Below are 26,818 nucleotides of genomic sequence, written 5' to 3' on the forward strand. Positions count from 1 at the left end.
CTGTCTATTTGTTTCACTCCATATGTAACCATCCCTTCTTTTATCTAACAATCTTAACACACTGTAAATTATCAGATGAATAACCTGCCTTGAGTAAAGACCAGGTCAAGCAAAGACTTCAAACAAATAGATATTACTTTTCTCGAAATAAAAATCTGTCAAATTACTTGTGGGAAAAAGTGGCTTTCTCAAAACATTTATTGTCTTTTTGTGTGTGTAAATGTCTCTTTAAAAACTATATCCCTCCAATAAACACAAGGAAATTCTACCTATAATTATACATCTAGGGTTTGTTCAAGGAATTTTTGTGACCATAAACCAAAGAATGAGCAGTTACTGTTTGAAAGCTTCACACTAGTATTAAGTCTATGTTGTCCTGCTGACAATCAATCAAGGACTCACCACCAAAGATAGCAGACAGAGGAGGAAGTTTGTCAGAATGTCTGTTCATACCTAATCAATCATCTCCATCATCCCTGGTCTAACAGAAACCTACATAATGATTGGGTTATGTATCCAACGCTTCCACGTTGCAGTGCATGCTAATAGGTGACTGATGATAAGAGAATGGCCTTGTTGATAGCTATCATCTGCATTCTTGCCACTGACCATTATTCCACTCAGGAAGTCTGATCTCTTCCTTCCTTCCCTCGGGGGTCTCCAATGAAGACATTGCCTCATTCCTGAATTGAGGCTTGCTTCTTGTCGTTTCAAAAAATTGCAAAGGAGTATCTGTTTTCAAGAACAGTGTCTTTGAGAAGTCTTGTGTGGGAAAGAATTCTGTACACTGTTGAAGGATATTTCATCACTTTAACAAAAGTGCATGATGTTTGTTGTTGGTTTCCCTCTTTCTTGTTTCAGAATTGGATGCTTCTAGGCTGTTCACATACCAGTAAATGTCTAGACCTCTTTAGCAGATAATGAACCAATTGATTATCTTCAGCATACATAGTTGTATGACAAGCCAAAAATAATTTCAAATGGTTCCATCTGGAAAACTATTTAAGTTTTGTATTTTTTCCCACAGGGGCAAAATCTGTTCAGAGGATGCAAAACCTTTTTCTATTTTATTATCTAAAACACCAAAATAGGTTAAAGCATGATAGAAGACAACTAAGTAAGTGATGATTTGTGGTAACTATTGATGATAATCACTGACTAGTTATTAACTGGCAGAATGCACCGTGGAGCAAGGTGTGTGATAAATCAACATAAAGTCTAACAATGCTGGAGTCAGTGTGTACAGGAAGATCACAACTAACTCACAGCTAATGACAAAATAATAGATCCTTAGGAATTCTGGCCAACACTGATGGAATCAATCCAGCAGCAATCACACGGAAATGATGCATTCTGCTGTAAGCCAACAGAGTCCCATGGAAAAGCTATAGGCAGGAAATGATACTAGATTCTAATGACTCTCTGACACTGGCTTGTCATTACGCTAGAAGTGTCCCTTAGAATTTGGCCAAATTACTACAGTGTGCTGTTCCTGGCAATAGCCATGTTTAGATGGAGGCTTTCTACAACGCCATAATGGACATGCCCAGAATCATTCAAGTGACTTGCTGCAATATCAGACAACTTGATGGCCATCACCATACCTGTCACCTGTGTCGGACAGCAGCAGCAGCCAGATTATCAGTTTCTGGACAACAATCTTGCTGAGACTACACAATTCTTCATCTTGTGTTCTTGGTGTAATTTTTCAAACCAAGGTCTAGTTTTCTTGAACAATGTCATCAATACAAGAGCCAAAGTGCACATAATTGCTGAAGTGATAAATCTAGGTTCACTACTATTGCGGAATAAATTCGATACCAGACGAAGTGCTTTGCCATCAATTACAGATCAGGTATACAGGCAGTAATTTGTTCTGAGGAGAATAGTACAGTATGCTGCAGTTCAAGATTAGCTTCTTAACTCACAAGCTCAAATATCCTTGTGATACATGATCAGCTAAATGTAGACTGCCTTCAGGTACTTCTCTCGCTGTCTTACAGAAAAGGACTTAATTCAGGCTTTAAAGAAACGGTAAAGATGGCGAAGATGGTTAAGATAGAAGCAGTCTGACTCTTCATAAACAAAATAACACAAATTATGTTCTATTTTAGTTCAAATTATTTTCCACTTTGGATGCAATTCTCTTCTATTCACACATCAGGTGTGAGCACTTCTATACAAATCTACATTGTTTGCTAAAAAAAGGATTCAACTTCCACACAATTTTCTTAATCGCTGGCTCAATTTAGCTTGAACACAATTTCTTTTTAAGCCTATCAGCAATGGCATCAGCATGAAATTGAGACCCTGTGCTAAAGCTTTTATCCAAACTAAATCATTCATCTAATGTTGTATGGGGATTACAGGGTCTAGAGAATGTAAATTGATGTCAGGGTTGCCATCCTCAGACTCCATGACACTCCTTCCTGTAATATTGTCAATAGGCATTGGTCAAGGAAGAACAGGTGAACAAAGAACCAACCAACATTGTCAGTGTGAATCAGTACCGTTAGAATAGACTCTTGTTAACAATTCTACTAAAGGAGAACACATGCCCATTTCTATTTTTTAGTGTTGGCTTATCATGAAAAAGACAAGGGTTTAATTTTCCAACATGTCTGAATTTTGGGACGTATACTGCCATGATACGACTGGACAATGTTAAAAGTTGTATATGACCCCAGCTCACATACCCACAGTTTGCAGTGAAAGCTCACTATCATAGTCTCAAGTGCAGGCATCTCTTTACAGACAATCGTTTGGGAGAACTGAACTACTACTGCAGTTGTCACTGAACCCAACTCCAGGAGTGGGCAGGTTTGCTGATAGACAATAATGACCTCAAACACCCTCAACATATGACATGTCTTCCTTGGCTGTTTGTCCATATCATCTGATGAATGAAAAACGTTAGCTCTGCTATTTTATAAGACAAAAAGAAGGTATTCTACAACATTCGTGTTCATATCATCTGTTGTATATACAATGTGATTCCTATTTAGCCGAAAACCTTGAAGTTAAGCTGATTTTTCCCGTCAATTCTCCCAACCAGCCTGTCCAGTTGTCATGGCAACAGATGATGTCATCAATTACTGGATGACGCAGCTGCATTCTGCAGGAAAGTCATTTAATTGTAAGTGATGTTATTTGTCATGAGCCACCAGTGACAAAAACTACAGCAGTGGCTACGAAGCCAGAAAGTAATGTTCCCTAATGTCACCATCAGCATCATCGATGATGCTTATTCTCATCAAGTCTTTAAAACATTGCAATTGGTTAATGTTACTTTACAACGGCACCATGTTTTTCAACGACAGGTCCCTGGTAAGGTGTACGGTGCCGACAGAGTTGATGTCGCTGCAGCAATCTCTCTAACAGATCTATTCCATGAATACTCTATATTCAATTCAAACTCTGAGCCTTTCCTACATCTAATGTCTCCAAAAATACTGGCTGATCTGTGCAGTGCTATTATCAACTGAGACTTATGTTTAAGAAAACGAGATTCACATGTACTTTACACTGGGCTGTCACACATTGTAGTACAGGCCTTGAATGAGTGAGTGGGCTTAAAGCTACTTTGAACAGAATTTCAGTTGAATCCCTTCAATGCTAGTCATGTGTATGGGGAAGGGGCAACATTCTCTACAAGTAGAATTATGCATACAGAAGAAAGTAGAAAACAGGAGTTAATCAGCTTTCATAAAAAAATGTGAAACGAATTTGGTGATCTGGTGATTTGTAAAGATTACTTCAGTGAAACTTTTGACAGTGGTAACCCCTCTACTCAGGTGATCAACAGTCACAAACCTTAAATCCCCACATAGCAGACTTTTGATAGTCATTGCATACTATGTGTCACAACCAAGTCTATTAAAACCCGTAGTCCAGGCGAGAGCGGGCGAACAAGTGTGTATGAGCATGGGCTTGCGCGCGGGAAAGCATGCAGCACGGGCGCGTGTCCTACATAGGCTGGTTAGGCGGTTGTCTGGGTGCACAGCAAGTTTAGAGAGCGTCCACGTTGGACCTATGATGTGTGTTTCTCGTCATATTTGGTCGCTTGGACGTGAGTTCATTTATGTATTATCATTAAAATTAATATTGCTTAGATTTTATATTGTGCAACATTTCTTGGTCACTTGGGCGTAATATGGAAGTGGTAGAGTAGTGTTTATGGTTTCTGTTATTTGGTTAGAATGTTTAATTTTGTCATTCTTTGCAGTGAACGTGAGTATGAATTTTGTGAATTATTTTTTATGTGAATGCAATGCAGGCTTTGTGAATGAATTTTTGAGTATTCATGGAAATTGTATGATTTGCATTGTGTGAATTGAATGACAGCGTTTTACTACAATTCCTGTAATTTGTAGTTATCGTGAATGTTGAGGAAGTGTTTGCAATAGTCAATTACGTAATATCACCATAGAAATGTTGAAGGCATACATTTATTGGTGTAGTTTCGGAGTGTAAGCACTGTAGTGTAGTAATATAGTGAAATGTAGTGCTGTGTATTTAGTATTCACTCCAAATGTTACAGCAAAAGCCTATGGATGGGCGTGTATGTGGGAAGTCGTCACAACGACTCAGTAGAGGGAGCTTCGTACATGAGCAGACCTAGCCTGTAATGGGTGCGTGATGGCAATGTAAAAAAGTAGAGGGCGCTTCGTTACGGCGTGAAGACGATGTCCCATGGGAGTGTTGACCGTGGCCACGTCGTGTGTTCGTAACCCTGGGATGTTCAAGCTGGTTGCCGCCTGAGTCCAATACCCTTCTTACGCTTGAGTGTGTACCGAACCTGGAGAGGATCCAGCGACAGAGGCATAGATGACGACGCATCTCTGACTCCTGTGTAACCGTCATGTGTATGACATGAACGGATATTTCATAGTACCATCCTTTAACTGAACATTGTAATCAGTTTGATATTCATGCATTGGCACAGATAGATACTGTGAATATGGTTATACGAATCATATAATTCCTGTATGATCTGTTGTCATTGAATTGAATAATAATTATATGTAATTAGTAGTGTAGATATGTTGGTTTAGTTTCTTATATCAAGTAACTTGTGTGTGTTTGTATACACATAGAAGCATGGGCATATAAAGTAATTGGTAGTGCGGATATGTAAAGTAGCTGGTTGTCCGTGTGAGATGGTGTGTTATGAAATAAATGAGTGTTGAGAAAGTGTTATTAAGAGATGGGTGAAACCTATACTGTAGTAGGTGTGAATGCGTAGGGTTATTTGAAGGGATTATCCAATGTGTGCATGGTGAGTGTGAAGATGGGTGTTTCATGTGTGAAGATGTGTGTGTTGTAATAACTTTTGAATAAACTTATGTTGTTAATCTTCATACTGCGTTGTGTTGTGATGTTGATGATGACGCTCTAGGGCTATTCCGTGACACTATGAATAGTTGTAACTGCATCAGCTCCTACTAAGAATACTTGTAACTGCATCAGCTCCTACTAAGAATACTTGCAACTGCATCAGCTCCTACTAAGAATACTTGCAACTGCATCAGCTCCTACTAAGAATACTTGCAACTGCATCAGCTCCTACTAAGAATACTTGCAACTGCATCAGCTCATACTAAGAATACTTGCAACTGCATCAGCTCCTACTAAGAATACTTGCAACTGCATCTTTGCACACCAACCTCATCACCAGTTATTTTGCATAGTTTTTATCCCTTCAGCTGATTTACAATCATTGAAATTTCAATACAGATTTCCAAAAGGTGTGATCTGAGGAACATAAACTTGTTACCCTTAAAAGCAGACTTTTGACAGTTATAACCCCTGTTACACTGATTATGATAGCAACATAGAACCTAGTTAAAACCTACGGTGGTCCCTTTAACACAGGTTGTAAGCAGGTGAAAAATTGCTTTCTAAGTTTGTGTCTGGCTGACTTACTTTCTTCAATCACAGGCCAACTCATCACTGACAGAGTTGGCAGGGAGGCAATCAATCACCTCTACAGGTGTCATTCTTTTATCACCTATTTTTTGTGCAACACTACAAATCGTTTTCAGCTATGATTAAATTCCTAACAGAGGTATCAATCAGACATGTGTGATGATTAAGCAGACTACACAATATAATGCACACAAAAACAAATAATATCTGAAGTACACCCTTTAGTCTGTCATACAGACCCTGAAGCAAATATATCCAAGAAATCCCATGCAAGTCTAGAAAATGTGGCAAGTATAGATTTCCACAGCTTCAGGGTATCTGAAAATGAAAAAAGTCTCAGGGCTCCTTTTCATTATATTATATTTTTTTCACTATGAGCTTTTTTCTGTAAAATATGTTCATTTCAGAGACTAGTTGTCCAACTATACAACCTTCCATTACTCCAGTTAATAACAGGAAATTTCAGCTCCAGCTCTCAAATTGTAAAATTAATGTTTTACCTTTACTTCGGGGTGAAAGTTCTCTATTAATCGTGACATATTTCAAACATTTCAGCTTTGTTTTGTTTAGAACTGATCGTGGGTTATCTACATAGGAAGTTAATACGTACTGACCCACTGACCCACCACCTAAAGAAAAGATGAGCAACTGTAATGATGTCCACATGTTGAAATAGAACATGATTAATATCTACACAAGGCTGACACTACTACCACTGTCCTACCATCTATCAAAACAACGACACTGACTTGAAAATAACATGACATTTTGGAGTGAGTGAGTTTAGTTTTACGCCGCTTTTTGCAATATTCCAGCAATATAACATCAGGGGACACCAGAAATGGGTTTCACACATTTTACCCATGTGGGGAATCGAACCCTTGTCTTCAGCGTGATGAGTGGATGTTGTAACCATTACATTACCCAACAACCCCTGACATTTTGGAACAAAACATGATTATCTTCACAGCAGGCCGACACTGCTACCACTGTCCTACCCCAACATGTGGATTGGTTCCCCTCTCAACACTCAGATTCACCTTCCAGATAACCATCCACTATGGCTGAAGCATTTATATATAAAGCTGGATTCCTCAAAACACCCATAAATTTGCTTTCTTGCACTTGAGTTTTACACACTATCAACATGCACCAAGTAACCAGTAACCCTCACAGTTATCTCTACCACGCAAAAAATGACCACGTAAACACAGATATAACAATCTGTGGCACTGACGATAGATGGAACTAATTAGGGGGTTCTAATCAGGCATATTTACTCAATAAAATTATGTTTTTGCTCAATATCTTTCGTGAATGCAGATAGCCTTTAGCAGAATCTTAACATCCATCGAGTTCTACTTCCTGGACTTCTGGCATATGGCTGTCCTTTTTAGGATTTCAACACACGTATGTTGGCATTAGATAAATCTGGAACTTGTTGAAATCTCATGTAGTGTTTTATATAATACAACTGGCAGCTCAAAACAGAATCTGTTTGAGAACTCAGTAAAAAAAGGTGCAATCTGATTACATAAACTTTCATATTCAGAGAGTCAATCATAGGGTGAGTGAGTGAATTGCGATAGAGGGTGCTTACTGATGTTTTTAAGATACATCAAGTGGTAAAAGCTTAATTCGGGAGGGAACTCTAAAATAATGTAGTCGTAGATATGCCTTGTAGAAACCAACATGCCTGAGTAAGCTGATGTCAAAAACAAGGATCATAAGTGGGACGAATCTAGGATTTGTACCGAAAATTATCAAGTCCTTACAGACCAAAGCATATTTTTTCAATCAATTCTTTTTCCAGTGATACAAACTCTACTAAATTGTCATCAAACCAATATAAATATATTTTACTTCTTTTTTTTTTTTTCATGCATATGTTTTTGAAAACGGGAGGTATGAGGCATTTTCAGTTTGTTTAAATACAGATATATTATTAAATACAGATATATTATTAAATACAGATATATTATTGAACCTTAGGTACTGAATCGACACAACTACAGACATGTTGAGTGAATCAGGATTTGTTTGATTTGTCTGTGTGATGGTCATAAGGCAGCACAATCCTGTACATGAACTACAAATATTCCAAGTGTAAGACCGACTGCATTGATCCAATATTGCTCCAGGCTATGCTCCCCAGAAAACCAGACCACAACAGGGCTGCTAAATGGCTGGGCGCTGTGGAAGTCTCCCCACTTGATCTCAGTTCAAACATAATTGATTTGTTTCAGCCTTGAATCCACTTGTCTTTTTTCTAATTGTGTCACTTGTCACTAAATAATTGACAAACACAGCCCAGGAGAAAATTACACCTCAGTAAAACTGCTGTGGCAAGCTTGGAAAAATGTCTTTCTTCTGACAAACTATTTAGAGAAAGACAGGCAACACTGTTCATCTTCTGATAGCAGCCTTAATTCTTTAATGAATCCCCTCCAAGTCTGGTTTTCAACACTGCTTCATCAATCAGCTGTTTAAGTAAAGAAAGCGCATATCACTTTCACCCCACCCTGACTCAGCTCAAGAAACTATCACTCAACACTAATGCAATCGCCAACTCGAGTATCAAATTTGTATCTTGTAATGAAACATTTCTTTCAACAGGAAAAAAATGTTCACTAAGATCTTCATTCGTTAGATGAAAAACCATCAGCCAACAGACACCATTAGAAAGTTAGGCTGATTGAAAGGTGTTACTTCCCTGAAAAACAACAATGAAAGATATGCATCTGAACACCTAGCTTGGATGTTGGTTTCTTGGATAACATCGTAGCACACAATCCTGATACCATACTGTGTTGTAATAATCCAGGCGTGTCAAGTTTTGAAGACCACCATGTTAGAAGCTGTTGGTAAAGATAGCTGATAAAAGCTCCACATACTTCCCTCCATGGGATTTCAAGGGAAGAAAGGTTACCTGTGCCCCATGCTTGTTACAGGGGGCTAGAATGGGGATCGTATAGCCACATATAACATAACATGAATAGTACTGGAAACCACAGAGGTAACATCAGCCCATGACGGGATCTGTATGCCATCACACTATCCTGCTACAGGGTTCCATCCCATCCATTCCTACCATACAGGTGGGACTGAATGGTTGTAGCCTCAAAAAACCGAGTCCCACAATGCAATACTGATGCTAAGGTCTTCAATAGTATATGTTTGAGTGAGAGATTTACTTGTTACTGAGCGAGAGTTACGGATTAGCGGTAAGACAATTCAGGAACGAATCCCCTGGCCTCAAACAGATGCCTTATATATCATACATATTACGTATCACTCTATTGTTCATTTATTCTGTCGTCACTTATTTTCACGGGACCATTAATGTAATTTACATCACTATTTTGCCTTTTCTGTTTCAGGAGATAATTGAGGATGATTATTCGTTTTGAATTAACATGGACATTTTAGGCATATTACATCACCTGAAACTACTTTGTCCTCATGGAATTCGAATGTTTTAATATGCTTTATTCAGTGTAACTGACCTATGCTGGAGCATGGCATTTATCTAGTTACGCAGTGTCACTTGGCAAATACTCATCTTTAAAAGAGAAAAATTATGTCCATTAAACAGCCCAAACAGTCAATGATAAATCTGTGGCAAAAATAATCAATTTCAAGAGTACATTTCCAATCAGCAAACAATCAAAGAAAAATATTTACTTAATCATTTCCATTACTGCACAACATCCTGTGTAAATTAAAAAAATAATCTAAATATTCCCAATTCCAGTATACAAATGGCACAATGACATTGATAGCCATAATATTACTATGGTTTCCATGTTTAAAGATCATGCCTGATAGTAGCTCTTCTGTTTATTCTCAGCAAACACACAGAAGTTTTACCAGGAGCCAGAAGGCAAGAACACACTGCACCAAGTTTAAAGGTTGGATCCAATGCCTTTTACTCTATCAGTAGTTATTGGCAATTATTGAAGGTATTTGTCGCAGATAATTATTTTTTTGTCAAAACTGCACAGTGTCTGTCATTATCAAGCTCATTAAAACCTTTGAGCGGATCCTCTTCAAAGGACATTCTGCCTTTCAGAATCTGATAAAGATGGCCGACTTTGGCGTCTGCTCCTGTTCCACCTAGTCTCCCCAGATCAAAGAACGGAACTAGGGCACCCAACAGAAGATTCTTCACTGTGGGATGTGATCTTTGCAAAACATTCATCCCAGGTCCCTGTACCGGAGGTTGAACCAACTTACACACACTACAGGCCTGTATCTGAGACAGATGTTGGTAACAAGTATGTTACACAGCGGCAATAAGTGAATCACTTGGCCTGAAACACCCTCGTAGTTTGCACTGTACTACTGTACACACAACAATAATCAGGTCTAAAGCCCAGTAGTACTACATACCTGCCTGTCACAGTGGTGACTCGAAATCACACTGATGGAACCCAGAAAACAACAATTTACTTTTTGAGATACACGTGTTGTTGATATAATGTTGGAAGCAACATACTAGCAGCCATCAAAGATGTAGTTATGCATAATTATAGGTTATATATCATGGCAATACACTGTCCGGGAATAATAGTCAGGGTCTCGAGACAATTAAATCATAAAGTATGCATTGAAACAGGTATGTTTTGCTTGCAAAAATCACCTAAATGTGCTTAAGTGATTTATAAAATGAAACACTGTCTGAAATAACCTGAATGTCCTGTCCATTCTCTTTCACTGTATGATGTCTGCAGCTTGGTGGCAGGAAACCTTATTTATCCAATCACAATGTCTGCTGACACTAAATTTATTACAAAGAAGGTAGTTAACAGTTGTCAGGCTTAAATATGAGACAATACCTATGAATTACACAAAATCTTTTATTTTTGAAGTACTTCTGAAATTCCATGCTGAATCAGAGTGTATCATAGCATTGGAATACTGTATCCATGATGGTGAGCATGGCTACCAAACATAAGTTCTCTGTACTTCAAGAATGTCTCTTGCATCTTGCCATATAGTTTTTTATCTGGTTTTACTTCAACTGTCTCTGGTTACAACTGTAAAGTGTGTCAACATGACATGTAGCAGACACACAAACAGGGAGTGACCAACAAGGACTCGTCTTCGGTCCCAATAACAAAAGCTGCCTTGCAATCAAAATGACAGGGGTAAGACCTCGGTCCATACTCCGCCCTTTTCATCCTGCTTACGTCTATCTAAATGTTCACAGGCTGATTCCAAACACTGAAAATGTGTTACCAGACTGCTGCAATCAAGGAGCAAATATACGCCAAATGTAACGCATTCCGCACTGCATTTTCCTGTATGTTTACCTTGAAAAAAGGTCCCTCAATGTGAAATTTTTGTTTTGAGTCAGCAAATAAATTAAACATTATTGACTGTGTAAACACGTAACCATCTAGATTCAGACATTTATCTGTTAATGTTGACTTACTCAGATTCAGGAACTCGGTGCCTATTCAGCAACATACGAAAATGAATGTAAATGTCAAAACTTCAATACAAATTTCATCAACACCTTATACATTAACATGAAGTATCCAAATAAGTTTCACTCAGGCATGTCCCACTATTAATGCCATGTTTATAGTTATCAACAATGCTTTATTTGAACACTTCAGTTCCATCTTAAGTATTCAATCACAGAACAATGAAGTCAGGAAATCTCTAGCAAAGTGTACGAAAAGACAACGAGCTTATTTGAAGTTGTCAAACATGAAGCAGCCACTTGTAGGCACTTGTGGAACCAATTTGCTAAACGTGTGCTAGAAGAGCAGGCAGTCTATTAGCAAGAGAGAAAGGTGAATTCCTTCCTGTGCCATAACAACACCTGCACAATAAAAGCTTGCGATCTTCTTTTATTTAAAATGTGGATGGTTTGGATCATAGCCACGTGGCTATGTATGCTAGACCAACCGCTGCTCTGTGCAGTGTTAAGTGTATTTCCTGCAAATTTGGCTTCTACTGAAGAAATGAAATGTAAACTCAAAATACTGGAAGCAGTAACACGTAACCTTTTCATGAGAATTATTTTGTACATTTGTTACCGTAGAAATTGTAAGAATTAGATGCAGAGTTTGGATATTTGTATCAAGAGAGTATGTACAGCGCTTAACTGAACTAATATTCAAAGTCTGTAACCAATTCTGTTTGGGTAGAATTATTTTGCATGCATTCAAAGACGGGGAGTTTCTGGATACCGCACAATGAGGACTCTTGCACCTGAAAGCTGTTAAATATGTCAGAGTTGCACAAATGTTGTACAGATGATCAAACATCAGCTGCAGTGAGAAGACAGCTATAGCATTAGTTGTTTTGTTGTTTTAGTTTGCAATCAGCTATAGCTTTAGTTGTTTTATTGTTTTATTTTGCAATCAGCTATAGCTTTAGTTGTTTTGTTGTTTTAGTTTGCAATCAGCTATGGCTTTAGTTGTTTTAGTTTGCAATCAGCTATAGCTTTAGTTGTTTTGTTGTTTTAGTTTGCAATCAGCTATAGCTTTAGTTGTTTTGTTCTTTAAGTTTGCAATCAGCTATAGCTTTAGTTGTTTTATTGTTTTATTTTGCAATCAGCTATAGCTTTAGTTGTTTTAGTTTGCAATCAGCTATAGCTTTAGTTGTTTTGTTGTTTTGGTTTGCAATCAGCTGTAGAACTTGTTGTTTTGTTGTTTTAGCATGCAATCAGCTGTAGCACTTGGTGTTTTGTTGTTTTAGCATGCAATCACCTATAGGACTTGTTGTTTTAGTATGCAATCAGCTGTAGCACTTGTTGTTTTGTTGTTTTAGCATGCAATCAGCTGCAGCACTTGTTGTTTTGTTGCTTTAGCTTGCAATCACCTATAGGACTTGTTGTTTTGTTGTTTTAGCATGGAATCAGCTATAGCACTTGTTGTTTTGTTGTTTTGGCATGCAATCAGCTATAGCACTTGTTGTTTTAGCATGCAATCAGCTGTAGCACTTGTTGTTTTGTTGCTTTTGTTTGCAATCAGATACAATGCATGCTATTTATAATATATTGGATTCAACAAACAATTACCTGCAAACATCCCTATTGAACATCAGTCACCTGAATGCCTAATTATCACCCCAAAGTCAGCTTCTGAAATCCCATATGAAACACTTGAAACTCTTTGTAGCCAACCTTGAATCGAACAGACACCTACAAGCTTCTGTAGCCAACCTTACACCCAACAGACACCTACAAGCTTCTGTAGCCAACCTTACACCCAACAGACACCTACAAGCTTCTGTAGCCAACCTTACACCCAACAGACACCTACAAGCCTCTGTAGCCAACCTTACATCGAACAGACACCTTCAAACCTCTGTAGCCAAACTTACACCCAACAGACACCTACAAGCCTCTGTAGCCAAACTTACATCGAACAGACACCTTCAAACCTCTGTAGCCAAACTTACACCCAACAGACACCTACAAACCTCTGTAGCCAAACTTACACCCAACAGACACCTACAAGCCTCTGTATCCAACCTTACATCCAACAGACACCTACAAGCCTCTGTACCCAACCTTACACCCAACAGACACCTACAAACCTCTGTAGCCAAACTTACACCCAACAGACACCTACAAGCCTCTGTACCCAACCTTACACCCAACAGACACCTACAAGCCTCTGTACCCAACCTTACACCCAACAGACACCTTCAAACCTCTGTAGCCAAACCTAACATGGAACAGACACCTTCAAACCTCTGTAGCCAAACCTAACATCGAACAGACACCTACAAGCCTCTGTATCCAACCTTACATCCAACAGACACCTACAAGCTTCTGTAGCCAACCTTACACCCAACAGACACCTACAATCCTCTGTAGCCAACCTTACACCCAACAGACACCTACAAGCGTCTGTAGCCAACCTTACACCCGACAGACACCTACAAGCTTCTGTAGCCAACCTTACACCAAACAGACACCTACAATCTTCTGTAGCCAACCTTACACCCAACAAACACCTACAATTTTCTGTAGCCAACCTTACACCGAACAGACACCTACAAACTCCTGTAGCCAACCTTACACCCAAAAGACACCTACAAGCACCCTATCAAACCTTGCACCTTGCACACACCTGCAAGGCACCCTAATGACCTTGGCACCTATAGCCACGTGCAATCTCCTCTATACTATAGAACCAAGCAGTCACCTGGAAGTGTTCCTATCACCCAAAAGCTTCTACCCAAGTCCCAATATTCAAACACCTGCAAACCTGCATATCAAACCTTGCACCAGCAGACACCTGCAAGCTGTCTATGATTGCAAGCTCCAGCCATGATCTAAGACATGTCAGACTCTTGGTAATGAACTCTTCCAACTTCACCCCACTTAAGTGAGAATTCATAGTGTCAATATGAAAGGATGTCACAAGTGTTGTATAAATCTACATAATAACAGCATTACTGTGTTTCCCATCCACCAGCAGCCAGCATCAGACTCTGCAACCTGTCATACTGGAGTGCGCACTGTAGGCTGCCTCTGTTGTAGATCCTGGTACATCTTCAAGCTGTGCCGCGTAGGCTAAATGTAACATCTCCTGGATCAAAATGTTGGGCAATCTGACATCTTTTGTTTTCGGTATTCAGATAGACTTTCAAAGTAAAACAAATTAATCAGAATTCAAGAACACTTTTAAAGCAAAAACAAATAACTAACATTCCACAAAGTGGCCACAAAACCAACATTATTTATGTTCGAAAATACATGGGAAGATATGAAAGATTAGAATGACAGTTAATCTGTAATCAGAAGACTGAGTAACACATTAGTAATACAAAAAACAAGTGCCTTGTAAGTGCCAGAACCCATTTGTGAAGACAGTGTGAAAGAACTTCACAACCACTTGGCAGGTCAGACACATCTGGATTTACACTTTCAAACAACTCAAATCGGTCAAGCCAAGCTAAAATAGAAAAAGACTTCTCTTTGGCATCAAGATTCGACATCATCTTCTTATGCACTTTCATCTTAAAGGTTCCTTCCTCACCACGTGACAAATCCTGCCTCCCGTAAAACATAGATGAAGTCATTACTGGGGGTGATATTTTGGTCTGTGTCTGTTTCAAGACAGGAGCAGCTTTGGACTTCCTCTAAGGTGGTAGCTCATGTGCTGGGAGGCAATCATGGTGATTGTATAAACTTAACATGCCACTCTAATTACTCGGTTGTCAGTAGAGTGCCAGCTGGCATGCTGTGCTTTTTTAATCTTAAAACATTAACAAGATACACTCTACATCTGTGCTAAATGCCACTATTAAGTAGTCTTTGTTTCTGGCAAAGAGTCTACAGTAAGGTTTATTAAAGTTAATTCAATTAAAAGTCAACCAATCTTTTTTGAAAAAAAATGGATATTTGCTTTCAAGAAAGACACTGGTATTTATGGGCTGCCCTGCACTATAAAGATAGTTTCAACATGTTTATGAAGAAGTTATATCAGTGTATTCCCAAAAGCAATATGGAAGACAGACCATTTATTCCTCAAAGGATGACTTTCTCTAATCTTACTACAATTAGTTCTGCGCATCAAAGATGAAACATCTTGGCATTCCTTGTGAAGTGAAAGTTGTTCATCTGATGGTGCAGAATACTCCACTCACCCTTCCAAATGCTTAAATACATCTTGCTGGTCCATTTGAGATTTGTGAAAAAAAAGGAAAATTTTGCAGGCACAAGATCAAATTGCTCCGTGTTTAACAATATTTCATGAAAATATTATCTGCAGCTCCAACATGAGCCGTAAGAGGCCACCAGGACCATAATTCACCAGGAGTATTGACTTGGCTACAGAACAAGCACTCGCCTTTATGAGCATGTGATCTCCGGGCAGGCGAGTCTTGCATCATCATCATCTCAAACTGCTGAGGCTTCACTTCTGATAGGGCATCGATATACAGCAATGTCCAAAGGCCAAATGACAAACCATGTCCTCAAAAACATGACTCAACCAAGATCCCATCTATCATGACTAAAATTTGGGTTGTGAATCACATTTTGGGGCATCACATTTTGAGGCAAAGGTGTGGTTTTGTTCACTATGCGGTATAGAGAGGGCAAAGGAGTCAGGAATATTTGTTCTAAATCTTATTGATTCCTGTTCAGTTTTTCCCCCCAAGCCTGGGTTGCCATGCATCTTGGTAAAATGATTGCACACTTATCATTGTTATGGGCAATATTCCTTACACAGATGACCTGTTGCAAGTGTGACTCTGAGTTTCAATGTTTCAGTTGGGTCAAGCTTGTACTGTTGCATCATAAATTTTGATGGAAGATTCACAGAATTTATCACACATGATAATTTCCTCCAAACTCTCTGGAGCCCCCAAGTATGGATGCTTTACATATCTCCAAACCTGGAGATAAAACATTTGCATGTAAAGAAATATTGGTTATTCATTCAGATGTACATCGGGCAACAAAATATTCATCCATTCCTGATTTTCAGCTGACTGTGCGTCAGGAAGATGGATCTAGATTAAACACACTATTATTTTCACCCCGAAAAATCAATATCCCTTGCTTTCTAGTCTGTAAAATTTAATTCAGCCTTATTACATTGCTTCAGAAATTTAATATTCCTAAACTCAGTTGAGCACAAAATTCTGTTCAAATCATTATCTGTTCTTAGGTTGCAACATGGATCATACAAAAGTAAAATCTTTTCATTGTAAACTTTTTAAATCTTGTGACTAGATACTGGGAGAATAAATATTTTAATATTCCTGATTGACCAGACACACTCCAGCCATCTTGGTGGTTTCAGACACATTTTTAGTTATATTTCAATGCATCCGTGACTTTCCATCTCATATAATCGATGAAAAAGTCCTTTTCCCCTTTAGTGGAAGTGCGTGAGTGATTTGCCCACTGAAAGTCCCTTGGTACTAGTAATATGACCATTTACTTGCAAAATTGCAACTGGGGCTTCATGAAGCACTAAAGAACTCGGTAATCCCCAAACTCCCCTGTTGCATGCAATTACGTTTCCAATGAATATTATCCATATTCAAGCAGAGCTTTACACCCTCAAGTGCGTGTTTTAATTCGAACAGCGGCTGTGCATGATCACAGTCAGCCAACACAACGGGTTGGGATCTCCATAATACCTACCCGCATCAGTCAGGAATGTAACAGATCCCTATTGTTCCTCCATGTTGACATAATGCTTTACAATTTCTATTACTGTAATGAAATTTAGCAGTGGATGCCAATTGTGTTGCCTGGTAACAACTAGGATGACCTTGCCATCTTGTTTCCGTGATGAAACCAGCCAATCGGATCATGCCGTCCTGACATGGTCCATGGGGTGATACAGTTGCGAGGATTCAGGATAAATCACTCTCGAGGTACACAGAGACAGCCAGCATCTTACAGAACACCACAATCAGGTCAAACATATCCTGTTGAGTTTCAGGTCAAACATATACTGATCGGAAAGGAAAACATTTTTTCACTGTATCAGCCGGTTTCAACGAAAAAATGTCTCTTTAGAACAGCATCTCTGCACCATCTCTGAGCAACACAATGCAACGTCTTGTATCTAACATAAACAAGACAGAAAATCAGTTTTCTTATTACCCTTAGTCATTTCAAAAAATTTGGTTCATTTTGACAAAAATAATTGTATCAACAGTTGTTGAGAAACAATTTAAATATATTTATTGTAGGTAAAACATTACCACAATTGTGGTAAATTCTCATATAATATATTCTCATATTATAATGCCTTGTCTTGAACCGACATTGCCTGAATGTATCTCCTTTCTATCAGGAATGTACCAGCGTATTTTGTACTTTTAGTGCGTATATTAACTTGTAGAATACCAGAAGCCACTGTTTCATGGAAACATTATGCAATAAATATCTTATCTCACTGTCTGGCCTGTCTGAATATGATATAATCTGGAAGAAACATGAGCATTTAGAAACTAAAACTAATATACAGCCTCGGTATCAACAATTTGATTAAAACATGAAATATCTACACTTGTCATCTGATATGTCTCTCTCTCAACAAACAAGACAGTAATCAGGAAGAGATGTGAAATTTATGACTCAAATACATATCTAAACATTACTGAAATTGGATTATATAAAACTAAATCATTATCACATTATTTTTTACAATTTTTGTTCATATCATTCAGGATGTAAACATTTTCTTATATGCATAAACAGATGCATGTCCTTTACACAATATTTGCTCCTCATTTCATGTACACTTTGAAATGAAGAAGGATCAGAATCATCTTGTTATCTTTCACCTGTTCTCGTTGATGAATGGGTGTGCAAGTCGAGATTCTCAGCTTCTGAATCCTTCCCGCTACCACTATTACAGTTTGGATCCAATACATTATTCAAGGGGTATCTCAGGCAAAAAACCCATCAGTCAACCTTTTATTTACCAGAAGAACCCCAGAGGTGATCATCCAGGTTACCTGCTTTATCAACAGTTCAACTACAGCCAGCCCCGCTCTCTCAAACACACCCTGAAAGTACTGTTGATATGTAGAAGTCGGTCAGTCTAGTAGAGGATGACTCTTGCTTCATCCATTATCAAATGTGAGAAGAGAAAATCTTGTCATCCACAAATTCTGTTTCGGTGCCTTAAATATTTATGGTAAAACAGCAAAAAGATTCCCACAACACAACTTCGATCTTCTTTCTCATAAAGCTCTCTGAGACACTTAGGAATAATGGGAACCTGGAGATGCAGTCACATTACAATCTACTAACTGTCTGGCACCGTATCACTTGGGCTGCTGCTGCTGCACCAAATGACATCCTTGTGTTGTGTGTGATACAGGGATACTTTTTTGCATCATGGTGGATTTTATCTCTTCATAACATTTCAATAAAGCATTTCTTCAAAGAAATGCATAATCTTTTGAAGATGGTAATAAAATTCTCTCCTTGCCCATAGGAATATAATTCTCCAAAACAAAAGGCTGTAATTTTTCATCACTTGAACCAATGTTGGCTTGGCAGCAAAGGCCTTCTAGTGATTTCCAATCCTGTGAATTCATTAGGCAGAAAGTGTACTAAGACAGGAGCGTCTGCTAACCTCACCATGTAGTTCGTGCCTGATACAATTCAATACCAATCTCAGTCCAATCAGACTCTGTTTAAACATACCCATATCAGCCCATTCCCCAAAATCAAATTGTAAAATTGACAAACGGTTGTCTATCAGTCGAAAGATCATCTTGGGAGCACTTTCATTACACAAGTGTGTGGATTGTGTACTCTATGTCTCCATCTTGTACCAACATCAGGGTCAGAACTTCTTGTTGTCATCTGTTGGTTTTGCCACAAATCTCCCGGACTTGGGTTCCTGCTTGTTGTCCTAACTCTGTGGCAACACGCTTCCACGGAGGAAACCGTGTGCCAAAGTCATCACAGGTATTTCAATGACGGAATGATTACTTTCAGTAAACTCAAGAATGTCCCTTCCAGACAATACCGCCTCCAATATGTCTGTAGCTGTCCTGGTTTAGGAATACTATGTTCTGTATTTCTCGAATTACCTTCTCCATGTTTTTGTTTAGGAAAACATGCGCAATCTTCAAATATGAAAAACATCTGCAAATCCTTTCAACAAACACATCATAGGTAAATGATTACAGAAATATGATTACTTTAGCGTAAGACAAATATGTACAGTGAAACCAACCGGGACACGTTGGAGGCCCAGCATGCCCTAGGTACATACAACCTCTCAAGGCTCCATATCGTATACTGCTTGCATAAAATTTACAGCATCAAGATTTAGGCGAAATGAAGGCAAAAATCAACAAAATTCCAGATACATCACGGAAGTGAAACAGGTACTATGCAATGGAGAGTTAGAAAAATATATTCTTGAACACCTGGTGTCATCACTCATTTTCAGTGATCAGTTTATATTGTTGCCTTTCGCCCCCAAAGGAGTCAGTTTCTTCAGTGAGTGAGTGGAGTTTTATGACACTTTTAGCAATCTTCCAGCACTATCACAGCGAGGGACACCAGAAATGGGCTTCACATGTTGTACCCATGTGAGGAATCAAACCCGGGTCTACGGCTTGATGAGCCACTAGCCACATGATGTAACCACTAGCCTACCCTATCACCTCTCAGTTGTTTCAGTTGACCAAAACAGTTGTGCTCTGGCAATTGCTTCATAACACATCACTGTTTACTCCTACTTCTGTGATAAGGGGTGGTCTGAAATGGTGGAAGCAGTTAGGAAATGCAGTGAGCACTTTCGCCAGAATTCCGGATCCACCTGTGGGTTAGTCTTCCCAGGTGCTCCCTGGCCATCAGCTGTCCATACTGTTGCCATTGTGGACATCCAAACATTAGTCCTTACTGACCAGGGTGGACACAAGGAATCATAGCTAACCAGTCCACAGATGTATTTCAGATTAGTGCAAAGATCACAACTGTAAATTTTAGAATGAGATGGGATAAATGGGATTAAAAGTTATCAGTATGTGATAAGCCACTGATCTCGTACTAAAACATGTGATAATCAACTGATTATTGATTTCTTGCATTGATGACGGTTCCAGCAGCAAGGTCCCTGACTAGTCTAAATAACTGGTGAAGTTCTTGAAACCATTTTTACAATAGATGACTATTTTGTGCACAATATCAAAGTTCATGGCAAAATCATAACTGTTGGCATCCTTGCAAATAATCTTGTAACAAGGGCAGTGTTGTAGAGCAGTGGTTAAAGTGATTGCTTCTCATGGAAGAGACCCAGGCTCAATTCCCCACATGGGTACCACGTCTGAAGCCCATATCTGGTGTACCCTGTAATGATGCTGCTGTTCAAGTGGGATAAAATCTTATTCACTTACTCAGTCATAAAGTAACATAAGTTTGGATTAAATATGCCCAAGGTTTCACAGGTTTACTCCAGTTTCAGGCTAGTGGCTGTCTATATCTGTCTTATCAATAAACTACATGAGAGTCAGCATTAAATGCCCCAGGTGATTTCAATTCAAAAGCATCAGAGATAATAAGACATAATCACCAAAATACAAACAAATGATCCCATTTATGTCTTTTCGCAAGAGGCATAATGAAACATGTGATGACGAAATAGCCAGGCACTTACCAGATACCACATGATGCCCCATTTGGGATCATTAAACGACTGTCTCTTGACACGCAGCTTGGCCTTCTGCTGTTCAATCCATCTTACCTGCAAACAGAAACAGGATGGTTTACAACAAGGATATCAGAATAAAATGAAAATACATAAATCTTGAACCACAAAGACTGTGTCATGAGGAGCCTTTCTGCTTGACAAGGATACAAGAATCTGTATCGAAACAGCATTTCTGCTTGACAAGGATACAAGAATCTGTATCGAAACAGCACTTCTGCTTGAAACAGCATTTCTGCTTGACAAGGATACAAGAATCTGTATCGAAACAGCATTTCTGCTTGACAAGGATACAAGAATCTGTATCGAAACAGCATTTCAGCTTGACAAGGATACCAGAATCTGTATCGAAACAGCATTTCAGCTTGACAAGGATACCAGAATCTGTATCGAAACAGCATTTCAGCTTGACAAGGATACCAGAATCTGTATCGAAACAGCATTTCAGCTTGACAAGGATATCTGTATCCAGAAGGATCTGTATCAAAACAGCATTTCTGCTTGACAAGGAAACAGCATTTCTGCTTCGAAACAGCATTTCTGCTTGACAAGGATACAAGAATATGTATCGAAACAGCATTTCTGCTTGACAAGGATACAAGAATATGTATCGAAACAGCATTTCTGCTTGACAAGGATACAAGAATATGTATCGAAACAGCATTTCTGCTTGACAAGGATACAAGAATATGTATCGAAACAGCATTTCTGCTTGACAAGGATACAAGAATCTGTATCGAAACAGCATTTCTGCTTGACAAGGATACAAGAATCTGTATCGAAACAGCATTTCAGCTTGACAAGGATACCAGAATCTGTATCGAAACATCATTTCTGCTTGACAAGGATACAAGTATCTGTATCAACACATTGTACTCATGAAATAAAAGAAGTTGTTATCCATAAAGTTTGTCAACATTGCATTGGGTACATCTGTATCTGTGACAGACTATACTGAATGCTGCTTTTCACAGTACTGCAGATACATCAGCCAAGTGCCATGTTAATGTAGTACTGCAGATACATCAGCCAAGTGCCATGTTAATGTAGTACTGCAGATACATCAGCCAAGTGCCATGTTAATGTGGATGGAAAGACTCAAGTCATTCAGTGCTATCACTAATGGTAATGATTCTACAAACCAAGAATCAAAACTGGGATGGACTTGATCAAAGGATTCTGGCATACTTACAACATGTATCTTTGAATAGCAAATTGTGGTGTGTGTCTGGTTTTATAGAAAAATAGCTTGCACATGAACTTCCTTAATTATCGGTAAAAGCATGGCCATAAACTACCATTGTTCTACTACCCTTTCTTTTCCAGAAATACGAAATTCTAGAGTTTAACAAGCCCTTAAACTTATATTAAATCTCCATTTATTTAGTGGCAAATGCACAAGCAACCTCCTGATCAATAGATCACGGCCTTACTTCCTCTACAGTGCTGGCACCAAGCGGGTGATGTACAGGCACTCTGTACTCACAGTCCCAAGGCTAAATACCAGATCAATTACCACCAATGTACCAGCCATTTTGAACATTTTAGGTCACTTTTAACCTGGGTGGAATGGCCCACTAACTCATCTGTTGCACAGTTGGTGATGTCAATCTGCGCACAAACCTTCACAATAAAAGACTTTTCTCCCATCACTATCAAAAATCAAATTCATGATTTGGGTGATAGGTTTCAAAGACTTTGTCTGTACCTCTGCAGGAGAGTTCTACTATTGATCAGTGGAAGAGCGCCAAAAAGCGCCACCTTTCTGGCCCCATGGCTGTATATTTTACACTGATAAAGATGCTTGCCCAGTGCATAACTTGAAGTAAGCCACATATCCCTTCAACAGCTCTTCTTTCCATACAGCCAAATTGATTTGCATTGCTCAATCTTACATAGAATTTGTTTCCTTTCAGGACAGACTGACACTTTCTTACACTTCGGTCACTGCAACTCTGGTTGTATAATGCCCTGAAAATCCTACAGCTTCCCTTACCATAACTACATAGAACCTTGTTTAATTATTGCAGTTGACTGAGCCCATGTATGTATTCATTTAGTGGGGACGATTCCAACATCATGTTAACGTTTATGCTGTAGGATAGCTGTTCTCCCTAGGGGTTTCTGGTCAGTGTTGGTTCCCATCATCCATGATGGCCACAAAGCCAGCACCAGGGGCAGATGGATAAAAGGGGTCTCATGGTTACAGGTAGACTAACGCTTAGTCTCTGAATATACATAATTTTGAAAGTAACAAATAATTCCATTTAATTTGAAAAGGAGCCCCAGTGAGAAGGGAGATTCCCGAAACTGAGGAAATCTGGACATGATTTATTCACAGCTTTAGTATTGCAGAAAGGGCTTGGCGGAAGGGGAAATAATACAGTTCAGACTTTGAGACAGACAAAATTGCAGGGTAACAATGTGTTGGTGTGGATTGTTGCTCCTGCTATCACCCACTGGTTTATCTGACTGAGATTCAGCCACAGGCAGGTCACTAAGATCCAACTATATTATGAAGCTACAATTTCACTGACAGAAGTAAAAGTTTAATGCTGAGGGTTCATCAAAGTGATATATCTTAGAAGAAGCAATATATCTTAGGATATATCATTTTATCTCAGCCAAGCAATGTCTCCTGTTGAAGGCTGTGTTACGGATACTAAAACAATTAGTCATGAGACAGTACCAAAAACATAGTAACATACCATATGCCATTTGTATCACCCACCACCTTATATAATAGTTATATACTGAGTTGAACATCCACCACCAACAACTGCACTACAAGCTTGGCTTTTGTGCTGCTTTCCTAAGGGTAATGTAATCTTCCAACACAGAAACTTAATTCTGAATGAGATGATGAACTGACTTTAGAAATCAATGAACAAATGTAAGATAGTAACCCCTGTGTCAGAAATACACAGGTCAAACCTAACCATTACATGCTGAGGTCAAGTCTCATCAACATATACCATCACCTGACTGCACAAATGTACTAAACATTTATTCACAATATCAAAATCTTCATCTTGGAAACATCTTTAACAGTCTGAAATTCAAACAAGCTAAAATTACAAAGGTTTCTCGTTGTGTACTTCTCCAGAAGAAAGATCAAGTGTAGTTCTAATAACTGCCACTAGGGGGTGCTGGAGGCTGGGTTAATTGGGTCGTCTGTTCCTGTCTTCAAGTGGACCCAGCAAGAGGCTATCAGCTAGAAAAGGCCTGAACAAATATTTCTCGACTTCTGTAGCTCAGATCAGTAGAAGAAATCTTCTCGCCATAAGTCAAGATAGAATCAATTAAAACATTACATGAAGCCCTCAATACATGAACCAAAATAGAAGGCCAGAATCCTTGCAGTTCTTCGGTCAACAGAGATCCTATTTGAAATATCAGAAAAATTCTATCTTTAAATATAGTTGTTGTCTTATGGCAGACAACCACTGCAAAATCAATTGGAAATTATGTAAGAGGCGGGACACATGGGACTGCTGTTGGAGAGGGAGAATAATGAGGGGAAATGGTATTGAAGTTGTGGCCACCAAATGTACAACCTACACTGGATGCTAATGGCATACACCATAACCCTAGTGTATATTGGAAAACATATAGCATAAATAATTGCGTATTGATAGAGTGCAAGCACAGCAAAGAATGGGTCGGAAATCAATAGGGAACCACAGAAAAATGAGTGCATACATATTACACTGTGGTGTAGCCTTGACATAATTAGAGGCGACATGAGGAACAGCAGTATGCATCAGGAGGTACTGAAGCTCACCTAGCATAGTTTAGTTTACAATCAGCTACATGTCTCCCATCTGAACAGTACTTCTTCCAGAACTATATAACCCATTGTGTCAGTTTAACTTTTGAAACACCTTGCCTTTTACATAATGCGTCTAAACTTTCAATGGGTTTGGCACTTGATTCAACCTGTGAATTCAACACATTTAGAGTGACGCCTGTACTTTAAATCATAGTTTAACACAACTCCTGTGAACCAGGAATACCAACATAGTGAGCATGCTAGATAGTTATCTGTAACAGAAGAATAAAACTATTTTTGCAGAAGAACATAAGAACCCAGGGACATGAGTGAACTGGGCGACATGGATGGGCCAGGAAAGTGATGGTATTGTGTGTGCAGGCCCCTGTTCTCTCCAGTGTTGCTGGAACTGGATGATCCATGCTTTGATTTCCAGGTATGTCAGCATCCTTCCCATGCTCAGGGGATTCATCAAACATCTTCATCTCCACTTTTTACTTTTGGGCTTTCCTCCCATATCAACCTTTATTGCTTAATCAATTTGAGCCAGATATATGATGACAGCTATATCTCCAGTCACTTGTGGATTGATGACAAAAACAGAAAAACAAGCCAACTTGGGCAGTTCATTTTCAAAAAACGATAATTCACTGAAAGCCCCATTAAAGCTCTTTTTGGAGAAGCACCTTTTATCACCATCTTAAACCTCCATCTGACATTAAGGCATGGAGCTTAAGTATTGAGACGACTCATGTCTGCAGGTGGCCCATGTGATCCGTACAACAGAGAACTTCCATACACAACATCAGCTTGTTGACAGTTAAAATCATTCATTTTCAAATGTACACAGAACAAAAGCAAACTAATTGCCCTGTTATTCCCACCGATGTGTTCTTGTTGAGATAATCTACAGGTAATTAGTATCTGTCTTTGTATCCATTCCACAACTCTCAAAGGAGCCAAACATTTACATCATCCATTATGACTAACGATTGCTAATAACCCTGGGTGACAGGGCATCAACAATATGGCTTCTGAGGCAAAGAACACCAAACAAGATCTGAGCAGTCAGCGACAAGCTTTACATAATGAAACTCAACTTGTCAGTGACAGATTAACATATTTTTTATTCCTTTCTGAACTGCAGGAATCTCACCCAAAGTACCTGCTGGTTCCACTTCATGTGCTCCGTTATAGGCAAGGGAAACCAGTACTGGCTTATGGTATGGAAAGTATGCAAATTTTTCATCCTCTTGCATAAATTTTGGTCATTCATCATTCTGTGGGGAATTGTCTTTGAATGGATTAATATCATGAATGGAACTTGCTGAGTTTGCTGTTTGACAACAGTGTCCAAATAGTAATGAAATAATGACGTATTCTTTGGGTTCAATGCCCTTGAGACAGTTATAAAACAGCACAGTGCTGTGGAACCTGATGCTGCTCTCAGGCATTTACCACTTTTGTGTATCCCACAACCACAGGTACAGTGCTGTAGAAGCCTGATGCTGCTCTCAGGCATTTACCACTTTGGTGTATCCCACAAACACAGGTACAGTGCTGTGGAACCCTGATGCTGCTCTCAGGCACTTACCACTTTGGTGTATCCCACAAACACAGGTACAGTGCTGTGGAACCCTGATGCTGCTCTCAGGCATTTACCACTTTGGTGTATCCCACAAACACAGGTACAGTGCTGTGGAACCCTGATGCTGCTCTCAGGCATTTACCACTTTGGTGTATCCCACAAACACAGGTACAGTGCTGTGGAACCCTGATGCTGCTCTCAGGCATTTACCACTTTGGTGTATCCCACAAACACAGGTACAGTGCTGTGGAACCCTGATGCTGCTCTCAGGCATTTACCACTTTGGTGTATCCCACAAACACAGGTACAGTGCTGTGGAACCCTGATGCTGCTCTCAGGCATTTACCACTTTGGTGTATC

At 39.1% G+C, this 26,818-nt stretch overlaps 1 protein-coding gene across 2 annotated transcripts in view; it reads right to left on the reverse strand.

Annotated features, from left to right (window-relative positions):
• The window catches only part of LOC124291131 (furin-1-like), a 226,591-nt gene that overhangs the window by 123,474 nt on the left and 76,299 nt on the right, over positions 1-26,818 (reverse strand). For both annotated transcript variants that reach the window (XM_046728038.1, XM_046728037.1), the window contains exon 3: positions 21,048-21,134. In XM_046728038.1, the coding sequence (XP_046583994.1) occupies positions 21,048-21,134 (87 nt within the window). The remainder of the gene's footprint in view (positions 1-21,047; positions 21,135-26,818) is intronic.

This window comes from Haliotis rubra, unplaced genomic scaffold (assembly GCF_003918875.1).
Source record: "Haliotis rubra isolate DU_JTF1 unplaced genomic scaffold, ASM391887v1 Scf482, whole genome shotgun sequence".
NCBI lineage: Eukaryota > Metazoa > Mollusca > Gastropoda > Lepetellida > Haliotidae > Haliotis > Haliotis rubra.